The 19,888-nt window shown below is 43.2% G+C and overlaps 2 protein-coding genes across 4 annotated transcripts in view; both read right to left on the bottom strand.

The window, feature by feature from the left end:
- Nucleotides 1-5,950, bottom strand: part of MTURN (maturin, neural progenitor differentiation regulator homolog) — a 43,056-nt gene extending 37,106 nt beyond the window's left edge. The window contains exon 1 of the mRNA XM_047830458.1: nt 5,943-5,950. The gene's annotated coding sequence lies outside the window, so the exon portion shown is untranslated. The remainder of the gene's footprint in view (nt 1-5,942) is intronic.
- The window catches only part of PLEKHA8 (pleckstrin homology domain containing A8), a 94,691-nt gene that overhangs the window by 1,761 nt on the left and 73,042 nt on the right, over nt 1-19,888 (bottom strand). The window contains exon 14 of one of the 3 annotated variants that reach the window (XR_007146351.1): nt 9,080-9,179. Coding sequence is in view for 1 of the 3 variants with exons in the window: in XM_047830416.1 (XP_047686372.1) it covers nt 9,144-9,179 (36 nt within the window). In the remaining 2 variants the exon portion in view is untranslated. Of the gene's footprint in view, nt 1-7,975; nt 9,180-19,888 lie in introns of those variants that run through there. The other 2 variants (XR_007146353.1, XM_047830416.1) reach the window with 2 other exon arrangements.

The following is a 19,888-nucleotide window of genomic DNA, read 5'->3' as shown; positions in this document are numbered from 1 at the left end:
AAAAAGAAGAAAATCTTGCCATTCGTGACAACATGCATGGGCCCTGAGAGCATTACACTAAGTGAAATAAGTCAGACAGAACACGACAAATTCCAGTATGATCTTGCTTATGTGTGGGATCAACCTCCTTCCCCAAAACTGAACTCGTAGGCAGAGAGTACAGATTGGTGGCTGCCAGAGGCAGGGGGTAGAGGAATGATTAAAATGGGTGAAGGTGATCAGAAGTACAAACTTGCCGTCTTAAGATAAGTAAGTCCTGGAGATGTAATGTAGAGCATGGTGACTACAGTTAATAATACTATACTGTACATTTGAAAGCTGTTAAGAGACTAGATTTTTTTTTAAGTTTCTTCATTTATTTTGAGAAAGAGAGAGAGAAAGAAAAAGCATGAGTGGGGGAGGAGCAGAGAGCGAGGGGAGAGAGAGAGAGAGAGAGAGAGAATCCCAAGGAGGCTCTGTACTGTCAGCACAGAGCATGACCGGGGCTTGAACTTACAAACTATGAGATCATGACCTGAGCTGAAGTGGGATGCTCACCCCACTGAGCCACCCAGGCGCCGCACGAGGGTGGATCTTAAAAGTTCTCATCTCACACACACACAAATGTAACTGTGTGTGGTGATTGATGTTAGCTAGACTTACTGCGGTGATCATTTTGCCATGTATCCAAATATTAAATCATTATGTTTTACACCTGAAACGAACATCATGTGATACATCAATTATACTTCAATAATAAAAAAAGGAGGGGCGCCTGGGTGGCGCAGTCGTTAAGCGTCCGACTTCAGCCAGGTCACGATCTCGCGGTCCGGGAGTTCGAGCCCCGCATCAGGCTCTGGGCTGATGGCTCAGAGCCTGGAGCCTGTTTCCGATTCTGTGTCTCCCTCTCTCTCTGCCCCTCCCCCGTTCATGCTCTGTCTCTCTCTGTCCCAAAAAATAAATAAACGTTGAAAAAAAAATTTTTAAAAAGGAAAAAAGAACTCCCCGATTATAAGGCTCTTAGATAAATGAACATGATTCAAAAGTCTTCTTGGAAGGGGGTGGATTCATAGAGTACAGGAGACGGACCGTGAGTCGTAATAACACTATTTTAAAAAACACAATGGAAGTGTAGCCCAAAGTATAACACATAAATAGTTCTAGGGTCTTGTGTATACATTTGGCAATGAAGTTACTGATATATCAATACATGGATGTGGTGGTATTTCTTTTCTGAACTCAATTAGAACAAGCAGATGGACCGATTTCCAACAGCAGCTCCAAGGCTAATGTGTCCTGATTCTCCCTCTCAGAAAAAAAGGCCATCTGATGGAATACCCACACAGAATGACAACGTGTGGGACATTGACATTCTCATGTCTGGTCATAGCTTTTACAGTCTTTAAGCTTATATTTATATATATAAAGAAATCGATCTGGACATTGCATGGAAACGGAATCATATAATATGTGGCCTTTTGCATATGGCTTTTTTCAGTTAGCACAGCATTATTGTCCATGTTGGAGCCTGTATGAATATTACCTTACTTTTTATGGCTGAATAATATTCCATAGTATAGATATACCACATTTTTAAAAGTTTACTTATTTGTTTTGAGAGAGAGGAAGAGAGGGACAGAGAGAGAGAGAGAGAGAGAGAGAGAGAAAGAGAGAGAGAGAGAGAGAGGGAGAGAGAGAATCCCAAGCAGGCTCCGTGTTGTCAGCACAGAGCCCGATGCGGGGCTCGATCTTATGAACTGTGAGATCATGACCGGAGGCGAAATCAAGAGTCTGATGCCCACCGACTGAGCCACCTAGATATACCACATTTTGTTTATCCATTCACAGCTGCTGAACATTTGGGTGGTTTCCACCTCTTGGCTGCAGCGAAGAGGGCTGTTGTGAATATTTGTGTGAGCTCTCGTTTGAACACCTGTTTTCAATTCTTTTGGGTGTATACCTGGGTAGGAGTAGACTTGTTGGGTCACTTGGGAATTCTGTGTTCAACTTATCAAGGAACTGCCAAATTGTTTTCCACAGTGACTGCCCCGTTCTATATTCTCACCAGCAATGTATGAGGGTTCCAATTCCTCCACATCCTTGACAACCCTTAATTCCACACCTCCTCCCCCCCCCCTTTTTTTTTTTCAGTATCGTTATCCCAGTGAGTATGAGGAGGTATTTCACTGTGGCTTTGATTTGCATTGCCCTACTAATTGGTTTCTTAGGTTTTTGATCGCGCAGAAAAGATTGTTTGCTCTCAGAGGCATGCATTGTTTTCTTAGAGGTTTAACATTCTCAGGGCTGAGAATACAGTAGGTGATTAATCATTACCCGTTGACAAACCTTTCATTCAGCAAACATTTACGCGGAGACTCTGAGCTCTGTGCATGGGCTCAGCACCAATCAAAAAGAGTTATATTTAGCTTCAGAAGGTCAGCAGATCAGAGCACATGGATACATTCTAAAGACTCTGTGAAAACAGGCCCGGAAGCTGGAAAATTCACACCTCAACAAGAAGCAGCGATGGCAGCTTCAGAAGCTCTTTAATCCATTGCACTGTTGCACCAAAAGGTGGCTGAACATCAATGACAGTCAAAACAGGTATCTGCTGCTGTTTTCATCTCTTTTCATTTTTAATCCAATGTGTCTTGGCAGAAGACCCTTAAGGCAGATGGGAGCCCACTTCCCAGAAGTGTTTGGTAGATCAGTGTAAGCTGAACACGCCAGGGTGATACGACTTCTGCTGTAATTGAAGGGCCAGGTGCTCTCATTCATGAGACTTCTAATTCTGAGCGGTTACTACGTGTAAGGTACTGTCCCATGCAATTTATCAATAGCCAGGAATGTAATGCACAGCTTCCAGGTGTCATCTCAGTCTTGCAAAGAGCTCTTTCCCCCGCCTCCGCACTGGCTGCGCTGCCTCGGTTTGCATCTGAGCTCTGCAAGTGACCAGCTATGAGATTTAGCCTCTGTGAGTATCAATTTCCTTCCCTATAAAGATGGGGGGGGGGCGGGAAATGCCCGCCTCTTAGAGTTGTTTCCAGGAGCAGCTGATAACCTGGCTAACTTACTACAGTGGCTGGTACATGAAGAGAAGCAGTACATGTTAGTTCCCTCTGCCTTCACTACAAGCAGGGGATACTATAGGTAGGATTCCTCTTAGTTTGTAGATGGGGAAAGTGAGGCATGCGTCTCACAGTGAATGAGAAGTCATCGTCTTTTGGGGCATCTTCCCAGCCCACAACCATCTCCAACTGCCTGAGGACTGAGCTCTGAACCGAGGTGATGGATCTCCCATCAGGTTTGTACCACTGGCCACTGCCCCTCCAGTCACGGTTGATTGAATTGAGGGAGACAGACAATGGAGCTAAAGGAGGCCATTTAGATTCTTGTGCAAGAATTCGGAATTGAGACCAAGAGACCGAAAGTTGGAATCTGTGTGTGGCTGCACCTGTCGCATAACTTGGGCTCTAGATGCCGCCACATTCTGGCATATGGACGGGGAAGTGGAGAAAGCTGATCCTCGAAGAGAGAAGAGGGAAGTAGATATGCAGAGAGAAGTAGAACGGGAGCTGAGAAAGGACCCTGATGAATTTCCAGTTTCCGTCTCTAGTCCTTTCTGAGCCCAGCTCACATCTCCCCCCTTGGATTCCACCAGACGCCCACCTGCAGGCTTATAATGAACTCCCTCATGTTGCTCCTTAAAGCTTGGTGGGCAAGTTCTGCATAGGCCACGAACTCAAATGCACAAGCGATTGAACTTTATTTCCCTGTCGCACAATTAAATTTTGAGCCCTCGTTCTGCCTGATGGCAGAAAAGCAATGCAGTAAGCTCCAGATAAACTCGGGCATTTCGGCATTGTCCAGGATTTTAGGTTTCACTCAGTTCAGGATATCCTCATGCACTTCTGTCTCTCCATACTGTCACCTTCAGACATCTTGGGCACTCTGGCTTCAGGGGAGGCATTCAGTCCGTCCCATCCTCCTAGAGAGAGGTGTAACTGAGGCGTGATGAATTCCATTGATCCCATCTCACCATGTCCTGCCAGGCCACCCTCCACCCACCGTCTTCTGCATGACTGCTCTTCGGCTGCTGACAGACATTACTGTGCCCCTTTTAGGAACTCACCAGGATCTGAATCTTTTTATATCTTTTTATTTTATTTATTTATTTAAAAAAATTTTAATGTTTATTTTTGAGACAGAGAAAGACAGAGCATGAGCAGGGAAGGGGCAGAGAGAGAGGGAGACACAGAATCTGAAGCAGGCTCCAGGCTCTGAGCCATCAGCACAGAGCCCGATGCAGGGATTGAACTGACAGACTGTGAGATCATCACCTGAGCCAAAGTCGGACGCTCAACTGACTCAGCCACCCAGGCGCCCCAATATATCTTTTTATCTTAATAAAATGATTTTGACTAAAGTCTGGATGATCTTTAATCTGCGGGAGATAGAGCCATCCAATTATTGTTCTAATTTCTTTCTAATATCCCGTTGACTGCACAAACTTTTTGTTCTGGTCTTTTTAGGGGACAGCCTTTTGAAACTTGAAATACTTTTTTTTTCCCTCTCATAAATCCTGGCTGTTAAAAATCAAAAGTGTTGGATTTCAAGACTATTGTTTCTACTGGAAATACCAAAGAATCTAACTTGGAACTAATTTGAGTTTCAAGAACCCAATCTGGAACTGAAATCCCTTTGGCTGAGACATAGCATAGCTCTGACTTGACTGGGAAGGGCCCAGGAAATGCACATTTCTTCATGCTGCATAGAGTGTGAGTCGATTTCTTGTCGGTTGTGGGGTGAAAACCATGGTCTCCCAAGAATGTTTTCTCTCCTTCCACCCTACCTGCCCCTTACAGTTTCCAGGATTATCTCCTCTGTAATGGGCAACCTGCCTTCCACAATCATGTCAACCGGGTAATGGATGCTGGGAAGGCAGATGGAAAGGCTATGCCAAAGTTAGACCTCCATTCATAAGACCAAGTGGAACACAGTGCCCATCCCCCTGAAGCTGAACTATTTTGGAAGGAGAGGAGGGGAATATGGCATTCTATCAAGCATACTTTGCCATATTCCCAACTTGGGTTTCAGACCGTCTTTATACCCTGCCCATGGAGAGTCTTGCTAGTAAGTTCCGTCCTCTCATAGAGAGCAACTGGGTTGAGGTGGCGGGGGGGGGGGGGGGGTCCACTAAAGACATTCCAACCTTCACTAAGAGAACAACTTCAACAAGAAACCTAGAGGGGGGAGCGTCTGAGATTTGACTGCCGCAAATTGGAGACCAGACAAAATATTCAGAATATAACTAGTTATCCAGAACAGTCAATGAAAATCAGTTCCGGGAGGGAGATACATTAACTAGCTTTAAATGCAAAGCATTTGTCGGTGGCATAAAGTGAGTTAGGATTATAGGGTTTTTAAAGGAGGTGTTCCATTGTTTTATTTCTAGAGCAAAGGGTACAGAAAAGGAAACTTAATGAATTTTAGTGATTCAACAGAAATGCAACACAATATCAGGTGAAAAAGTAACGAACACATGTACACATATGTATCCAGCTATGTAACAAAAACAGACACACGTGTACATATGTGTGAAGGTGTATCTAGACATATATAAGAAGGAAAGAAGGAAAGAAGGAAACACATAAATACTGGTCTCTTCCATTCATGTATGTATGTATTTATATTTTAGAGAGAGTGTGAGCAGGGAAGGGAGAGAGGGAGAGGGAGGGGGAGAGAGAGACAGAGGGACAGAGAGACAGAGAGACAGAGAGAGAATCTTAAGCAGGCTCCATGCTCAGCACAGACACTGATGCGGGGCTCGATCCCATGACCTGGGATCATGACCTGAGCTGAAATCAAGAGTTGGACGTCAACCGCTGAGCCACCCAGGCACCCTAATAGTGGTCACTTCTACATAATGGTATCATGAGTAGCTTATGTTTTCTTCCCAATACTTTTATACACATCTTCAATTTTTTATTATTCTTATAAAGAGAAAATGATTACATCATACTTTTGAAAGGCTAGAACAAGGCTTCCAAATCTCATAAGATAAGATGAGAGGAAAAAAATCTAAAAGCTCTCCTGCCACATTGTCTAGAAATGCTTGCTACAATACAGCAAAATTGTTTTAACTACGTGAATGCACTGGCAAGAGAGACAGGAAGGCCCAAGCACGTCAGCAACAAAGAGGAAAGTGAGTGATGGGGTATGCTGGTGGGGTTAGGCCTGGGATCCCTGAATAAAGAAGTTTTTAGGGGCGCCTGGGTGGCGCAGTCGGTTAAGCGTCCGACTTCGGCCAGGTCACGATCTCGCGGTCCGTGAGTTCGAGCCCTGCATCGGGCTCTGGGCTGATGGCTCAGAGCCTGGAGCCTGTTTCCGATTCTGTGTCTCCCTCTCTCTGCCCCTCCCCCGTTCATGCTCTGTCTCTCTCTGTCCCAAAAATAAATAAACGTTGGAAAAAAAAAAATTAAAAAAAAAAAAAAGAAGTTTTTAAAGGGCTGTGTTTTACCGGAAGAGTAGATTCGAAAGAACATGCATCTAAAAAACATGCACAGAGAGACAGACAGGTATTTATGTGTTTTGGCTCAAGTGGGAAAAATGTCCCCACTTTTCTTTCTGAGAAAGAAAATCTCCACATTTGTTTCCACCCCAAACTTGGAGGTTCAAATTTGCAGGTGATCCAGGATCCACGCTGATAAATGCCCAAAAAGGTAATACAGGTATGGTGATCTCTCTGCAAAACAGCTCTTGAAGGATACACCCAAAAACCCAGACCACAGGGGCTTCTCATGAAAAAAAAGTCTCCCGTGAAGATGAGCTCACAAACGATGAAAGGGAACATCCTCCATGAGTCAGCAGAAACACTAAATAATATATTACATATATTTTCTAAATAAATAACATATATATATACATATACATATATATGTACATATATATATGTGTGTGTGTATATATATATATATATATATATATATATATATATATATATCCTAGATCCATTAATTTAAAAATAGGCTCTCAGAGGGGCGCCTGGGTGGCTCAGTTGGTTAAGGAGCCGACTTTGGCTCAGGTCATGATCTCATGGTCCATGGGTCCAAGCCCCGTGTAGGGCTCTGTGCTGACACCTCAGAGCCTGGAGCCTGCTTCGGATTCTGTGTCTCCCTCTCTCTCTGCCCCTTCCCCGCTCATGCTCTCTCTCTCTCAAAAAATAAACAAACATTAAAAAATTTTAATTTAAAATGGATCATACATAAAAATATAAAACTCTTAGAAGAAAACACAGGAGTAAATCTTCATGATCTTAGACAATGGCTTCTTAGATACAGTAACAAAAGCACAAGCCATAAAAGAAAAATTTGATATATTGGACTTCATCAAAATTAAAAAAAAATTTGTGCCTCAAATGATATCATCAAAAAGTAAAATGACAACGCATTTAAAAGTGAGAAATATTTAAAAGTCATATATCTGAAAAGGGACTTGTATCCAGAATATATAAAGAACTCTTACAACTCAATAATATGAAAATACATGACTGAAAAGTTGGGCAGAGGATACGAACAGAGGTTTCCCTTCCGAAGATATACAAATGGCCAATAAGCACTTGATAAGGTACTCAACACCATCAGTCATTAGGGAAATGCACATCAAAGCCACAAGTTACCGCTTCGCACCCACTAAATTGTCTATAATAATTTTTTATTTAAAAAAAATTTTTTTAATGTTTATTTATGTTTGAGACAGAGAGACAGAGCATGAATGGGGGAGGGTCAGAGAGAGAGAGAGGGAGGCACAGAATCCGAAACAGGCTCCAGGCTCTGAGCGGTCAGCACAGAGCCCGACGCGGGGCTTGAACTCACGAACCGCGAGATCATGACCTGAGCCGAAGTCGGACGCCCAACCGACTGAGCCACCCAGGCGCCCCTATAATATTTTTTTAAAAAGCCAGACAATAACAAGTGCTGGTGAGGAGGCAGATAAATCGGAAGCCTCATACACTGGTGGATTAAAAAACCAAAATGGTGTGACCAGTTTAGGAAACAGCTTGGCAGTTCCTTGAAATGTTAAACATGGAGTTACCATAGGACCAAACAGTTCTGCTCCCGGGGACATTTCCAAGGGAAACGAAAACATATGTGCCTCACGAAGACTGCTACATGAATACTCGTAGCAGCATTATTCATAACAGCCACAAAGTGGAAACAATTCAAATGCTCACCAACTGCTGAATGGGTAAATAAAATGTATATCCATACAACAGAGTACTTGTCAGCAAAAAAGCAGAACGAAATACTGATGTATACACTACAATATGGATGGACCTCAAAAACATGCTCAGTGAAAGAAGCCAGTCATAAAAGACCACAAAGTGTATGATCCCATTTCTCTGAAAGGTCCAAAATAGGAAAATGCAGGGAGACTGAAAACAGATTAGTGGCTGCCCAGGGTTGAAGGAGGGTGGAATGGGGAGTGATTGCTTACTGGGTACAGCGTTTCTTTTTGGGATGATGCAAATGTTCTGACGTTAGACTATGGTGGGGACTGCACAACTTTGTCAATATAATAAAAACCACTGACTTGTACACTTTAAATGGGCAAACTTTATGGTGCGTAAATTTTATCCAATGCAATTGCGTTTTGAAAAATTAAATCAGACGACATCAAATGCAATGTGGTATTCTGGATCGGATCGAGGAACAGAAAAGAGGCATTAGTGGGAAAAAAAACCTGGTCAAAATATGAATAATGTTTGTACTGTAGTTAATGTGTTGTACTAAGGCAATTGTACTAATGTTAGTTTCTTCACAAATGCTCACAGTTTGGTGCGATGCTAACATTAGGGAGAACGCGTGAAGGTAATACAGGAACTCTGGATTATCGTTGCATCTTTTCCGTAAATCTGAAATGACTCCAAAATCAAAGTAAGAAACCACCATGGCAAACCTTTAGTGCACCTGACGCAGTGAGTCAGAGAAAAAGGGAGGAAGAGAGAGAGGAGGCACAAATAAATAACTACAACCGACACACGGGATATAAACTACAAAAGAGCGGAGATGTAACCATGATACTAAGAACAATTACGTACCAGTGCTGTGCAAGGTAGGTTCCTTCACTGTCACCGTATCAGGTGTCAGGGCTCAGGATGAATTTCATAATGCGACACAGATCGAGATCAGGAACAGGCTCTGTTGGGGGGCAGAAGAGGAGACAAGATAGGGTCACAATGAGGGTCGGCCAGAAGAGACAAGATGGTGGTCTTGACAAGATGGTGGTCTTGACAAGATGGTGGACAAGATACGTGGTTCACTGTCCTCCTATCACTGTAGGGAGTCGTGTCAGGACCTGGGTGATGAGCTTGTCGATGGGAGGCAAACAGACTGCTTGGCAGACTGATGTTTATAGCAGTTGCTGAGGAAACCAGTTGCCAGCACCTGGAGACCAGGGCGGCAGGTGCTGTGGGGACCCAAGGGAAGGGAGCTCCTGGTCCTGTGGGAAGCCGAATATGGGTGCTACCCCTTCCTCTAGGAGACGGTGGGGCCAGTGCTGGCCAGCTTCTTGTCCAAGCTACCCAGAGTCAGCTCTCAGGGTCACCTGTGGACACCTCAACTTGACATTCGGAACCAGTTAATCCAAAACATACACGAAATGCGGCTTTAAAAATATGTATATAACTTAATAAAACTACTCAAGAAGAAATATAAGTTTGGTTACATTTACACCTTGAATCAGGAGTTTTATTTTTTATTTATTTATTTTTTTTAATTTTTTTTTCCACGTTTTTATTTATTTTTGGGACAGAGAGAGACAGAACATGAACAGGGGAGGGGCAGAGAGAGAGGGAGACACAGAATCGGAAACAGGCTCCAGGCTCCGAGCCATCAGCCCAGAGCCCGACGCGGGGCTCGAACTCACGGACCGCGAGATGGTGACCTGGCTGAAGTCGGACGCTTAACTGACTGCGCCACCCAGGCGCCCCAGAATCAGGAGTTTTAAAATCCACCCTCCTCCCTCAAAAATAAAATAAAGTAAAACGAACCATTAAGCTCAGAAGATTTTACCAGTCAGACTCAAACTTCAAAGAACATGTCATCGTTATCTTAAACAAACTGTTCCAGGGAATATTAAAATGAGGAAACACTGCCCACTTCATTCTATGAAGTAAAAATAATTCTGATGGCAAAATTAGATAAGGGCAGGATGAGAAACTAATTATTAAAGGCTAATCTTACTTTGAAACGGAGATGCAAAAATCCTAAATAAAACATTAGTCAACTGAATCCAGAAATGTCTATCAAAAATATATCATTACGGGGGCACCAGTGTGGCTCAGTCCATTAAGCATCAACTCTGATTTCTGCTCAGGTCATGCACAGTCCGTGGGTTCGAGCCCTGCATTGGCCTCTGAGCTAACAGTGCAGAGCCTGCTTGGGATTCTCTCTCCCCCTCTCTCTGCCCCCTCCCCTGCTCTCTCTCTCTCTCTGTCTCTCAAAAATAAATAAATAAATATTTTTTACAAAATACATCGTTACCAAGTTGGATTTATCCTAGGAATGCACAGAGGGTTCAAATTAGAAAGCCTATTAGTGAGACTTACATATTCACTGGTTAAGGGAGAAAACCATATGATTATCTCAATAAATGTAGAAGACACTTTAATAATATGCAACATCGTTTCATTATTAATACTCATAGCAAACTCCAAAAAAAGCACAACTTCCTTACTCTGGTAAATGGTAGCTACCAAAATTATAGCGATTTTCAAAATTATACAGCAAAAATCTTGTATAATTGTGAAATGTTAAAAGTACTCCCTTCGTGATCAGGAACCAGACATTTGTTCCACTGCCCCTTCTTTCAACACAGTACTGGAGTGTTTCACTAGCATGATAAGACAAGAAAAAGAAATAAAAGTTATAAAGAATGGAAAGGAAAAAAACTAAAAAGTAAAAAGAAGATACAAACTACTAGAAATAAGGGTTTATTGAGGTTGCAGAATGTAAAAACTATGTAAAATCAGCAACATTACTATTCACCAGCAACAAAAGTTATAAAATGTGATTTTTAAGAGATATATTTTTCAATGGCAGCAATAAAATATAAGGTCCTAGGAATAAATATAATAAGAGATGTACAAGACTTTTATAAATAAAAATACAAAACTTTATTGAAGAACATAGTAGAATAGCTAAATAGATGAAAATATAAACCATATTTATTGATGGGAAGATACAATTTTATAATAACAGTAACAATTTAAAAAAATTTTTTTAATGTTTATTTATTTTTGAGACAGAGAGAGACAGAGCATGAATGGGGGAGGGTCAGAGAGAGAGAGAGACAGAGAATCCGAAGCAGGCTCCAGGCTGTGAGCTGTCAGCACAGATCCCGACGCGGGGCTCAAACTCATGGACCGTGAGATCATGACCTGAGCTGAAGTCGGACGCCCAACTGACTGAGCCACCCAGGCGCCCTAACAGTAACAATTTTGTAAGCCCCAAATCAATCTAATGAATTTAGTATAATTACAAAATATTTTAACAAGGTTATGTTTCAGAACTTGACAAGATGATCCGTAAATTCATACAGAAGATTAAAAGGGGAAGAATAGTCAAAACTCATTTTAAGAGGAAACACAAGAGGTATGTGAGCAGAATGGAGGAAACTGATTCCAATCAGATATCAAGATCCGCTTTAAATAATAGCATGGGGCCCCTGGGTGCCTCAGTTGGTTAAGCATCTGACTCTTGATTTCTGCTCGGGTCATGATCCCAGGATTTTGGGATCGAGTTCTACACGGGGCTCTCTGCTTACTGCCTGGAGCCTGCTTGGGATTCTCTCTCTCTCCCTCCCTCTCTCTCTGCCCCTCTGCCACACGCATGCACTCCCTTTCTCTCTCTCAAAGTAAATTTAAAAAAAAAAAAATTAAAAAAATAGTGTGGTATCAGCCCAGAGATAATTAGGCAAATGGAATAGAAGAGTCTAGAATTAAACTCATTTACATATGATAGTAGTGGCACTTATTATTATTTTTTAAAGTCCATCTGTTTATTTTTGTGAGAGAGAGAGGTGGGGCAGGGGAGGAAGGGACACAGAGAGAATCCCGAGCAGGCTCCGACCTGCCAGCACAGAGTCTGACACGGGGCTTGAACCCACGAACCATGAGATCGTGACCTGAGCCCAAATCAAGAGTCTGACACGTAATATAGACTGAGTCACCCAGATACCCCCGTGGGATTTAAATTGCAGGAAAAGGATTGCTCCAGTTGTCCTGAGTCAAGTGTCTCTCCACAAAGAGAAGATAAAATTAATCCAAACCACACTCTATACACAGACAATATCTAGATGGCTTAAAGATCTAAAAGGTGAAAAATTATACAATTATTGGGAAGAATATCACATGATGTTTTAGTGATATTTGCATATGGAATTATCTTCTAAACCAAATCCAACAAGCCCAAATCATAAAGGAAAAACAGATACATTTGATTATATTAAAATTAAAAACCTGTCTGATAACAAAAGGCATGAGATACAAAGTGAAGAGACAAGCCACCATCCAAGAAAAGATATTTGCTATTCATGTAACCAGTAGAATTAGAATTAAAAAGGAAAGACAACAACCCAAGAGAAAAATGATGAACATTAACAATACCAGGAATAGCCAGAGGAAGAACCGTGAATAGCCAGTAAACATTAAGAAACCATTCTTAGCACTCTTAAAATCCAATTTGTATTTTCTCAATGGTGAGTTATCCAGCCATAGCCTTTGTAACTTTCGCTGTTGTGTTTTGTGTATTTCCTAACTGATGTGTTTTGAACTTGCTGTTTTGATCTGGTTCGTCAACCTTTTAATGTTGGCTCTGCTGTTTCAACCTTGCTGCTCCTGAGAACATGCTTTTAACTCAAATTTTTAAATTTAAGTATGATTTACATGCATTTATAGTTAGTGCTTTTGCATCCTAAGAAATCATGTGTGCCCCAAATTCACAAAGATACTGTCCTGTTTCCTTGTAGAACCTTTAGACTTTTCACTTTTACATTTAGTTAAATGGTCTATTCTGAGTTTTGTTTTTTGTTTTTTGTTTTTGTATGGTGTGAGATATGGGTCGACGTTCGTTTTTTTTCCTATATAGATAGATATTTGTTCCTTTCAACGTTTTGTTGAAAAGATCTTCCTTTTACCATTGAATTACTTTGGCCAAAAATGAATTGACTGTGTGAGTGTGGGTTTATTTCTGAATTCTCTCTTGTTCCACGGATATTTACACCATAGCATCTTGATGACTACGCCTTTATAGAAAGTCCTGTAATTAGCTCATGTAAGTCCTCCAACTTGTTAAGTTCCAAGATGGTTCTGTTATTCTAGGTCCTTTACATTTCCACTAAATGTTAGGATTAGTTCATCAATTTCTACACTGGTGTTTTGTGTTTTTTTTTCCTAGCAGTTTTATTGAGATCTAATTCACTTACCATACAATTCGCCCATTTAAAGTGTAAAAGTGAGGGGCGCCTGGGTGGCTCAGTCGGTTAAACGTCCGACTTCAGTTCAGGCCATGATCTTATAGTTTGTGAGTTCTACCCCCCGTCAGGCTCTGTGCCGACAGCTCAGAGCCTAGAGCCTGCTTCAGATCCTGTGTCTCCCTCCCCCGATTGCTCTGTCTCTCTCTCTCTCTTTCAAAAATAAATAAAAACATTAAAGAAAATGAAAAAAAAAAAGAGAGACAGAGCACCAGCAGGGGGAGGGGCAGAGAGAGAGACAGAGACAGAGACAGAGACAGAGAGAGAGAGAGAATCCAAAACAGGCTCCAGGTTCTGAGCTGTCAGCACAGAGCCTGACGCAAGGCTTGAACTCACTAACGGTGAGATCATCACCCGAGCCAAAGCTGGATGCTTAACCGTCTGAGCCACCTAGGTGCTCCTACCTTCTTAATTTTTAAAGATTGCGGTAAAATATATGTCACATAAATTTGCAATTTTAATAATTTTTAAGTAAACAATTCATCGACACTAAGTACACTCACAATGTAGCACCAGCATCACCAATACCTAGTTCTGGAGCGTTTTCAGCATCCCAAACAGAAACTCTGTTACCAGTAGGCAGTAACTCCCCAGCTCGTGGTAGTTTCTAACCCACTTTCTGTCTCTATGAATTTGCTTATTCTAGATATTTCCTATAAGTGTCATCATACGTCTTTTGCAGCTGGTTTATTTTATTTGGTGTATGTTTTCAAGTTTCACCCACGTTAGAGGACGTATCAGAACATCATTCTTTTTTATGGCTGAATAATTCATTCTTTTTATAGACCCACATTTTGTTTGTTGATGCATCTGTTGATAGACGCTTGGGTTATTTCTACCTTTTGGCTATTGTGAATAACCTTTAATAAACTATTGGCATGCAAATGCCTCTTCAAGCCCCTGCTTTGAACTCTTGCGGTCTATGCCTTCGGGTAGAATCGCTGAGTCTTATGGTAATTCTATGTACAGATTTTGAGAAACTCAAACTGTTTCCATAGTAGCTACACCAGTTTACATTCCCACCAGCAATGCACAGCTTCCAATTTCTCCCTATTCTCACCACCACTTGTTATTTTCTGTTTTTTTGTTTGCTTGTTTTGGTTTTTCATTTTAGCCATTTTAGTGGGTCTGAAGTGATGTCTCATTGTTGCTTTGATTTGCATATCTCTAATGACCAATGAAGTTGGGCCTTTGTCATGTGCTCAGTTGGGCCATTTATATGTCTTCTCCGGAGAAATGTCTACTTCTCTTTTGCCGAGTTTTTAATTGGGCCGTTAGTCTTTTTGTTGTTGAGTTATAAGTATACAAGTTTGTATATTCTCAATACGAGTCATTTGCCATTTATGATATGGCAAAGATAGGATAAAAGAGAGGGGAAGGTTAGGACGTGAGTTCCCTGGGTGGGGAAACACACATAATTTGGAACAATGCTGGGAGCATTTGATCACAGCAAACCTCCTTGGGCATAAGGTTCCTCTTGAGAATGTCACAGACACCACCTACTCCCCCTCAGGTTCCCTTCAGGAATTTGATAATCAAAATACCTTCCTAAAATAAGTAAACCATAAAGCTTATGTTGTACAAGGGACAGGATGACCCTCACACAATGGAATCCAGCCGATCGGGAATGGACAACCCAGCACCTAGAGCGATCAAGCCAACAAAGGTTAAGACCTGAGAAGGAACGAGAGAGGGAAGGGAAGGGGCCAACCCAAACCCTATGAAATAAAGACCCTTCCCTATAATCGGGGGTATTCACCTTTGAATGTGCCCTCTCTGCAAAGAGAGCTTTCAGACTATTCTTACTTCTAATCTTATAGTCTAATAAACTTTTGCTTATTGCTCATTGTATTCTGTGGCCACCTCTTGACTCTTCAAAGCAGCGAGACAATGAACCCTGGGTATGGAGGTAAAAAATCCTGCAACACCTAATCAGACCTACGATTTACACATATTTTCTCCCATTCTATAGTTTATCTTTTCACTTTCTCAACAATGTCTTCGATGCACAAAAGTTTTCAATTTTGATGAAGTCCAATCAACCTATTTTCTCTTTTGTTGCTCGTGCCTTTCGTGTCATATCTACATGGTGGTATTTTTACTGGGATTGAACTGAATCTTTAGATGAGATTAGTATCACATTGTGACACTACAATTTATGATACACCTATATTTGGTTTTCTGTTTCTGGTACAGAGGTAATAGAGCCCATGGAATTTCCTAAATTATAAGAGTGATCAAGAAGGCATTTTATTAAAAAAATGTTTTTGAGGTTTATTTATTCTGAGAAAGAGAGAGAGCAGGGGAGGGGCAGAGAGAGGAGAGAGAATGCCAAACAGGCTCTGTGGTGTCAGCACCGAAATCAAGAGTTGGATGCCTAACCTTTGAGGCACCCAGGTGCCCCGAGGCATTTTGATATTCACAACAAACCCCTTTCAACCACACCTGAGTCTCTGTTAATAAGATGACTTTTGGAAAGCACTTAAGGACAGGGGCTGGTTCCCAGGGGGACCAATCACGTGATTAGAGGGTTAGAACTTTCCGTCCCTGCCCTTGACCTCCAGAGAGGCAAGCCGGCTAGAGATTGAGTTCAATCATCAACAGCCAGTGATTTAATCAATCGTGTCTATGTAATAAAGCCTCCATAAAAAACCCAAAAGGATGCGATTCGGAGAGCTTCTGCACTGAACACATGGAAGTGAAGGGAGAGGGTGAACTTGGAGAGGATATGGAAGCTCCCGGCACCTGTCTGCACACCTTGCCCTATGCATCACTTCCATCTAGCTGCTCTGGAGTTACAGCCTTTTATAAGTTGTTCAATGGAGGTAGATGTTTCTCTGAGTTGAGAACCACTCTAGCAAAGTAATCAATCTGAAAGGGGGTTGTCAGAACCTCTGAGCTACAGGTGGCCAGGCAACAACCTGGACTTGCGGCCGGCATCTCAAGGAGGGGTGGCAATCCTGTTAAGGACTAAGGAGTCCTTAACCTGTGGCACCCGACGCTTTCTGTGGGTAGACCATAGCCGAACTGAATTCAGTTGAATTGTAGGAGACCAGCTGGTGTTGGAGAATTGCTTGGTGGAGTGAAAAAGGAAACCAAAAACCTAACACATCGGAGACATTCTATCGTTATCAGATGTTCCAACCTATGAACATGGTATACCTTTAAAAATTTATTTTAGGGCTTAGATATGTTTGATAGTTTTCAGTGTAGAGGTTTGGTATGTACTTTACTAAATTCATTCCTGATTATTTTCTAAAAATGTTTATTTATTTATTTTTTTGGGAGGGGGAAGGGGCAGACAGAGAAGGAGAGAGAATCCCCAGCAGGCTCCGCACTGTCAGTGCAGAGCTCCATGTGGCACTTGATCTCATGAACTATGAGATCATGACCCAAGCCGAAATCAAGAGTTGGACGCTTAACCGACAGAGCCATTGCTATTCCTGATTATGTTATAGATTTTATAATATTTTAAGTGGCACTATGTTTAAAATTGAATTTTCTGTTTTTTTTGCTAGAAGAACTGTGTAGAAATACAACTTATGCTTCTATATTGATTTTGTGTCCTACGAATATCGTAAATCGGGCTATTAATTCCAATAGTCTTTGTACAGTCCTTAAGGTTTTCTACATATATCACTTGCAGATAAAAGGTTTTCTTTCTTCCTTTTCAATCTGTATACATTTTCTTTTCTTGCCTTGCTGCGTTGCTGGGAGCTCAACTTCAATAGTGAATAGAAGTCGTATGTTGAGCACACACATGCTTACCTTCTTCCTGATTGTGGCAGGAAAGCATTCATTACCATCATGTTAGGTATAATGCCACCTAGTGTTACAGGTTGAATTGTGTCCCTCCAAGAGATCCAGTTCAACTCTAAACTCCTAATTCCACGTATCTGTGAATGTCATCTTATTTGGAAATAGAGTCTTTGCAGATATATAAGCAAGTTAAGATGAGGTCATACGGGATTAGGATGGGCCCTAAGTCCCATGATTGGTATTCTTGTAAGGAGAGAGATTTGGAGACGTAGGGAAAAGACAGCCGTGTGAAGATACGGGCAGTGGCTGGCGTTAACACTGGCGCCTGCCAAGGCACACCAGGGATTGCTAACAACCACCAGCAAGAGGTAAAGAACGATTCTTCCCTAGAGCCTTTGAGAGCCAGCGTGGCCCTGCTAACCCCAGAATGGAGACAGTAAGTGCTGTGTTCAGCCGCCATGTTTGTGGCAACTCGCTATTGCCCTAGGGGACGAATACACCTAGTTTTGTGGTAAAAGCTGTTCGTGAACTTTTGGTTTTGCCGTCTAGTTGCTCTGTTCTTGTGTGGGAATTCAGAGACTGAATACGACACTGCCGCCACTCCTGTCTTCCCAGGATCGCTCTTCACATCAGTGGCTTTAAATTGTTGACGGTCCAGCCTATGGCTTCACGTGGTGAATGTTCCATGTGTATTCTGCAAACGGACGTTCTACAAACGTCAGGGAGGTGAGGCGGTGGATAGTGTCTGTCAGGTCTCCAGTCACTTGCCACCAAGAGAATGCCAACTGCCACACCATTCTTTACGCCCCAGCTTCTCGGTGGGCCCCTAGGAAGCCTGCCTCCTATGCTCTCATCCTCTAAAACGATGTGCTCCCTGCTCTGGGCTCCTAAAGCATTTTTTTTTTTAATGTTTTTTTTTTTTTTTTTTTTTTTTTTAAAGTAGGCTCTACGCCCAACTTGGGGCTGGATTTCACAATCCCTCGATCAAGAGTTGCACTCTCTACCGACAGAGCCAGCCAGGTGCCCCTGTTTACACTTCTTGTGGAGCTTGCGTTACATTCTGTTTTACAGCACAGTTATTTCAAGAAGGCGCCTTATCTCCATTCCTCGACCGCAAATTCCTGGAGAGCAGGAAGTGTATCGGACTCACTCCTGCGTTCGCAAGGCACCCATCGCAACGCTTGCATCCCACAGCTATTCATTCGTTTGCAGCGTTTTCGTTTCTTGCCCCGTTGTGGAGACATGTCTTTGACACCACCACCTCAGTCTGACAGATGAGGAAACGAAGACGCTAGGGGTTAAAGGACTCGCTCAAGGTGAGGCGGACCGCAAACCGCAAAGGCAGGACCAGAATCCAGATCTGTCCATGCCAAGGCCCGTCCGGAGCTTCCCCCTCACAGCCAGGAGGATGAGGAGGGTCCAGAAGGGCCCGCACAAAGGGTGAGCACCCACTCCGCGTTCAGGAGCCTTGCGGGCCCTGAAGGTGCCACCGCGCGCGTGCCTGTCCGGGTGAGCGAGGCAGCGTGCCCAGCGATTTTCACACGCGGCCTCCTTCACTCCTTGCAAGGATCTTATGAACGGGCGGGGGGGGGGGGGGGGGGGTGCAACCGCCTCCTCTTGGTTTCCGGCGGAGAAAGGGAAGCCCAGAGAAGGTAAGGAGCACGCTTAAGAGCCCCACGGCTGGAGTGCGGCGGGCTGGGATGCGAGCCCAGGTCTGGCGGGTCCCGGAGTCTCTGCTCTCCCGTCCCAAGTGCGGCGGGAAGATGTGGGCCCGGGTGTCAGCCTGCGTGGGCTCACGTCTCGGTCCCGCCTGGCGCGCACGTGCTCCCTGGGCCGACAGAGCCACACTGCCAAGTCTCAGTCCCCTCCCCGCCCCCGTGTTAATGGTGCCAATAATAACATATACTGCATGCTTGTGCTGAGGGGTGGACGAGGTGAGCTATTTGAAGTTGTTCACACGGTTCTGGGTAGTCCATACATATTCACCATTATTGCTGTTATTTAGGAAGGAGGTCGAGGCCAGCGGAACCCGGAGCGTCGGCCCCAGTGTCCTGATGCTGTCGCGGTACCAAATAGTCCTGACTTCATGGGACCCCCAGGCGGCTCCAATTTTCGCCTGCTGCTCAGTTTCCTTCTATTAACCACAAAAGAATACGCCCATATATTCTGTGGAGGCAGGAAGCATCGAGAGAGAAATAGGGCAATCTGGCCAAGGGGACATGTCTCTGGACTTACTTAAAACGTCCTCAATCCAGGGGCGCCTGGGTGGCGCAGTCGGTTAAGCGTCCGACTTCAGCCAGGTCACGATCTCGCGGTCCGTGAGTTCGAGCCCCGCGTCGGGCTCTGGGCTGATGGCTCGGAGCCTGGAGCCTGTTTCCGATTCTGTGTCTCCCTCTCTCTCTGCCCCTCCCCCGTTCATGCTCTGTCTCTCTCTGTCCCAAAAATAAAAATAAACGTTGAAAAAAGAAAAAAAAATTAAAAAAAAAAACAAACAACGTCCTCAAGCTTCTTTCAGTTACAAGCGACAGAGACTTCATTCCAATTAGATCTCAATAAAGGGGGAGGTACCGATTTGTGCCGCTGGGAAGGACAGGCGTGGAGCTGGCCCCAGGCATGG

Source organism: Prionailurus viverrinus, chromosome A2, assembly GCF_022837055.1.
Source record: "Prionailurus viverrinus isolate Anna chromosome A2, UM_Priviv_1.0, whole genome shotgun sequence".
NCBI lineage: Eukaryota > Metazoa > Chordata > Mammalia > Carnivora > Felidae > Prionailurus > Prionailurus viverrinus.
Note: the sequence above shows the minus strand (reverse complement) of the source record. Positions and strands in the feature narration are given on the sequence as shown.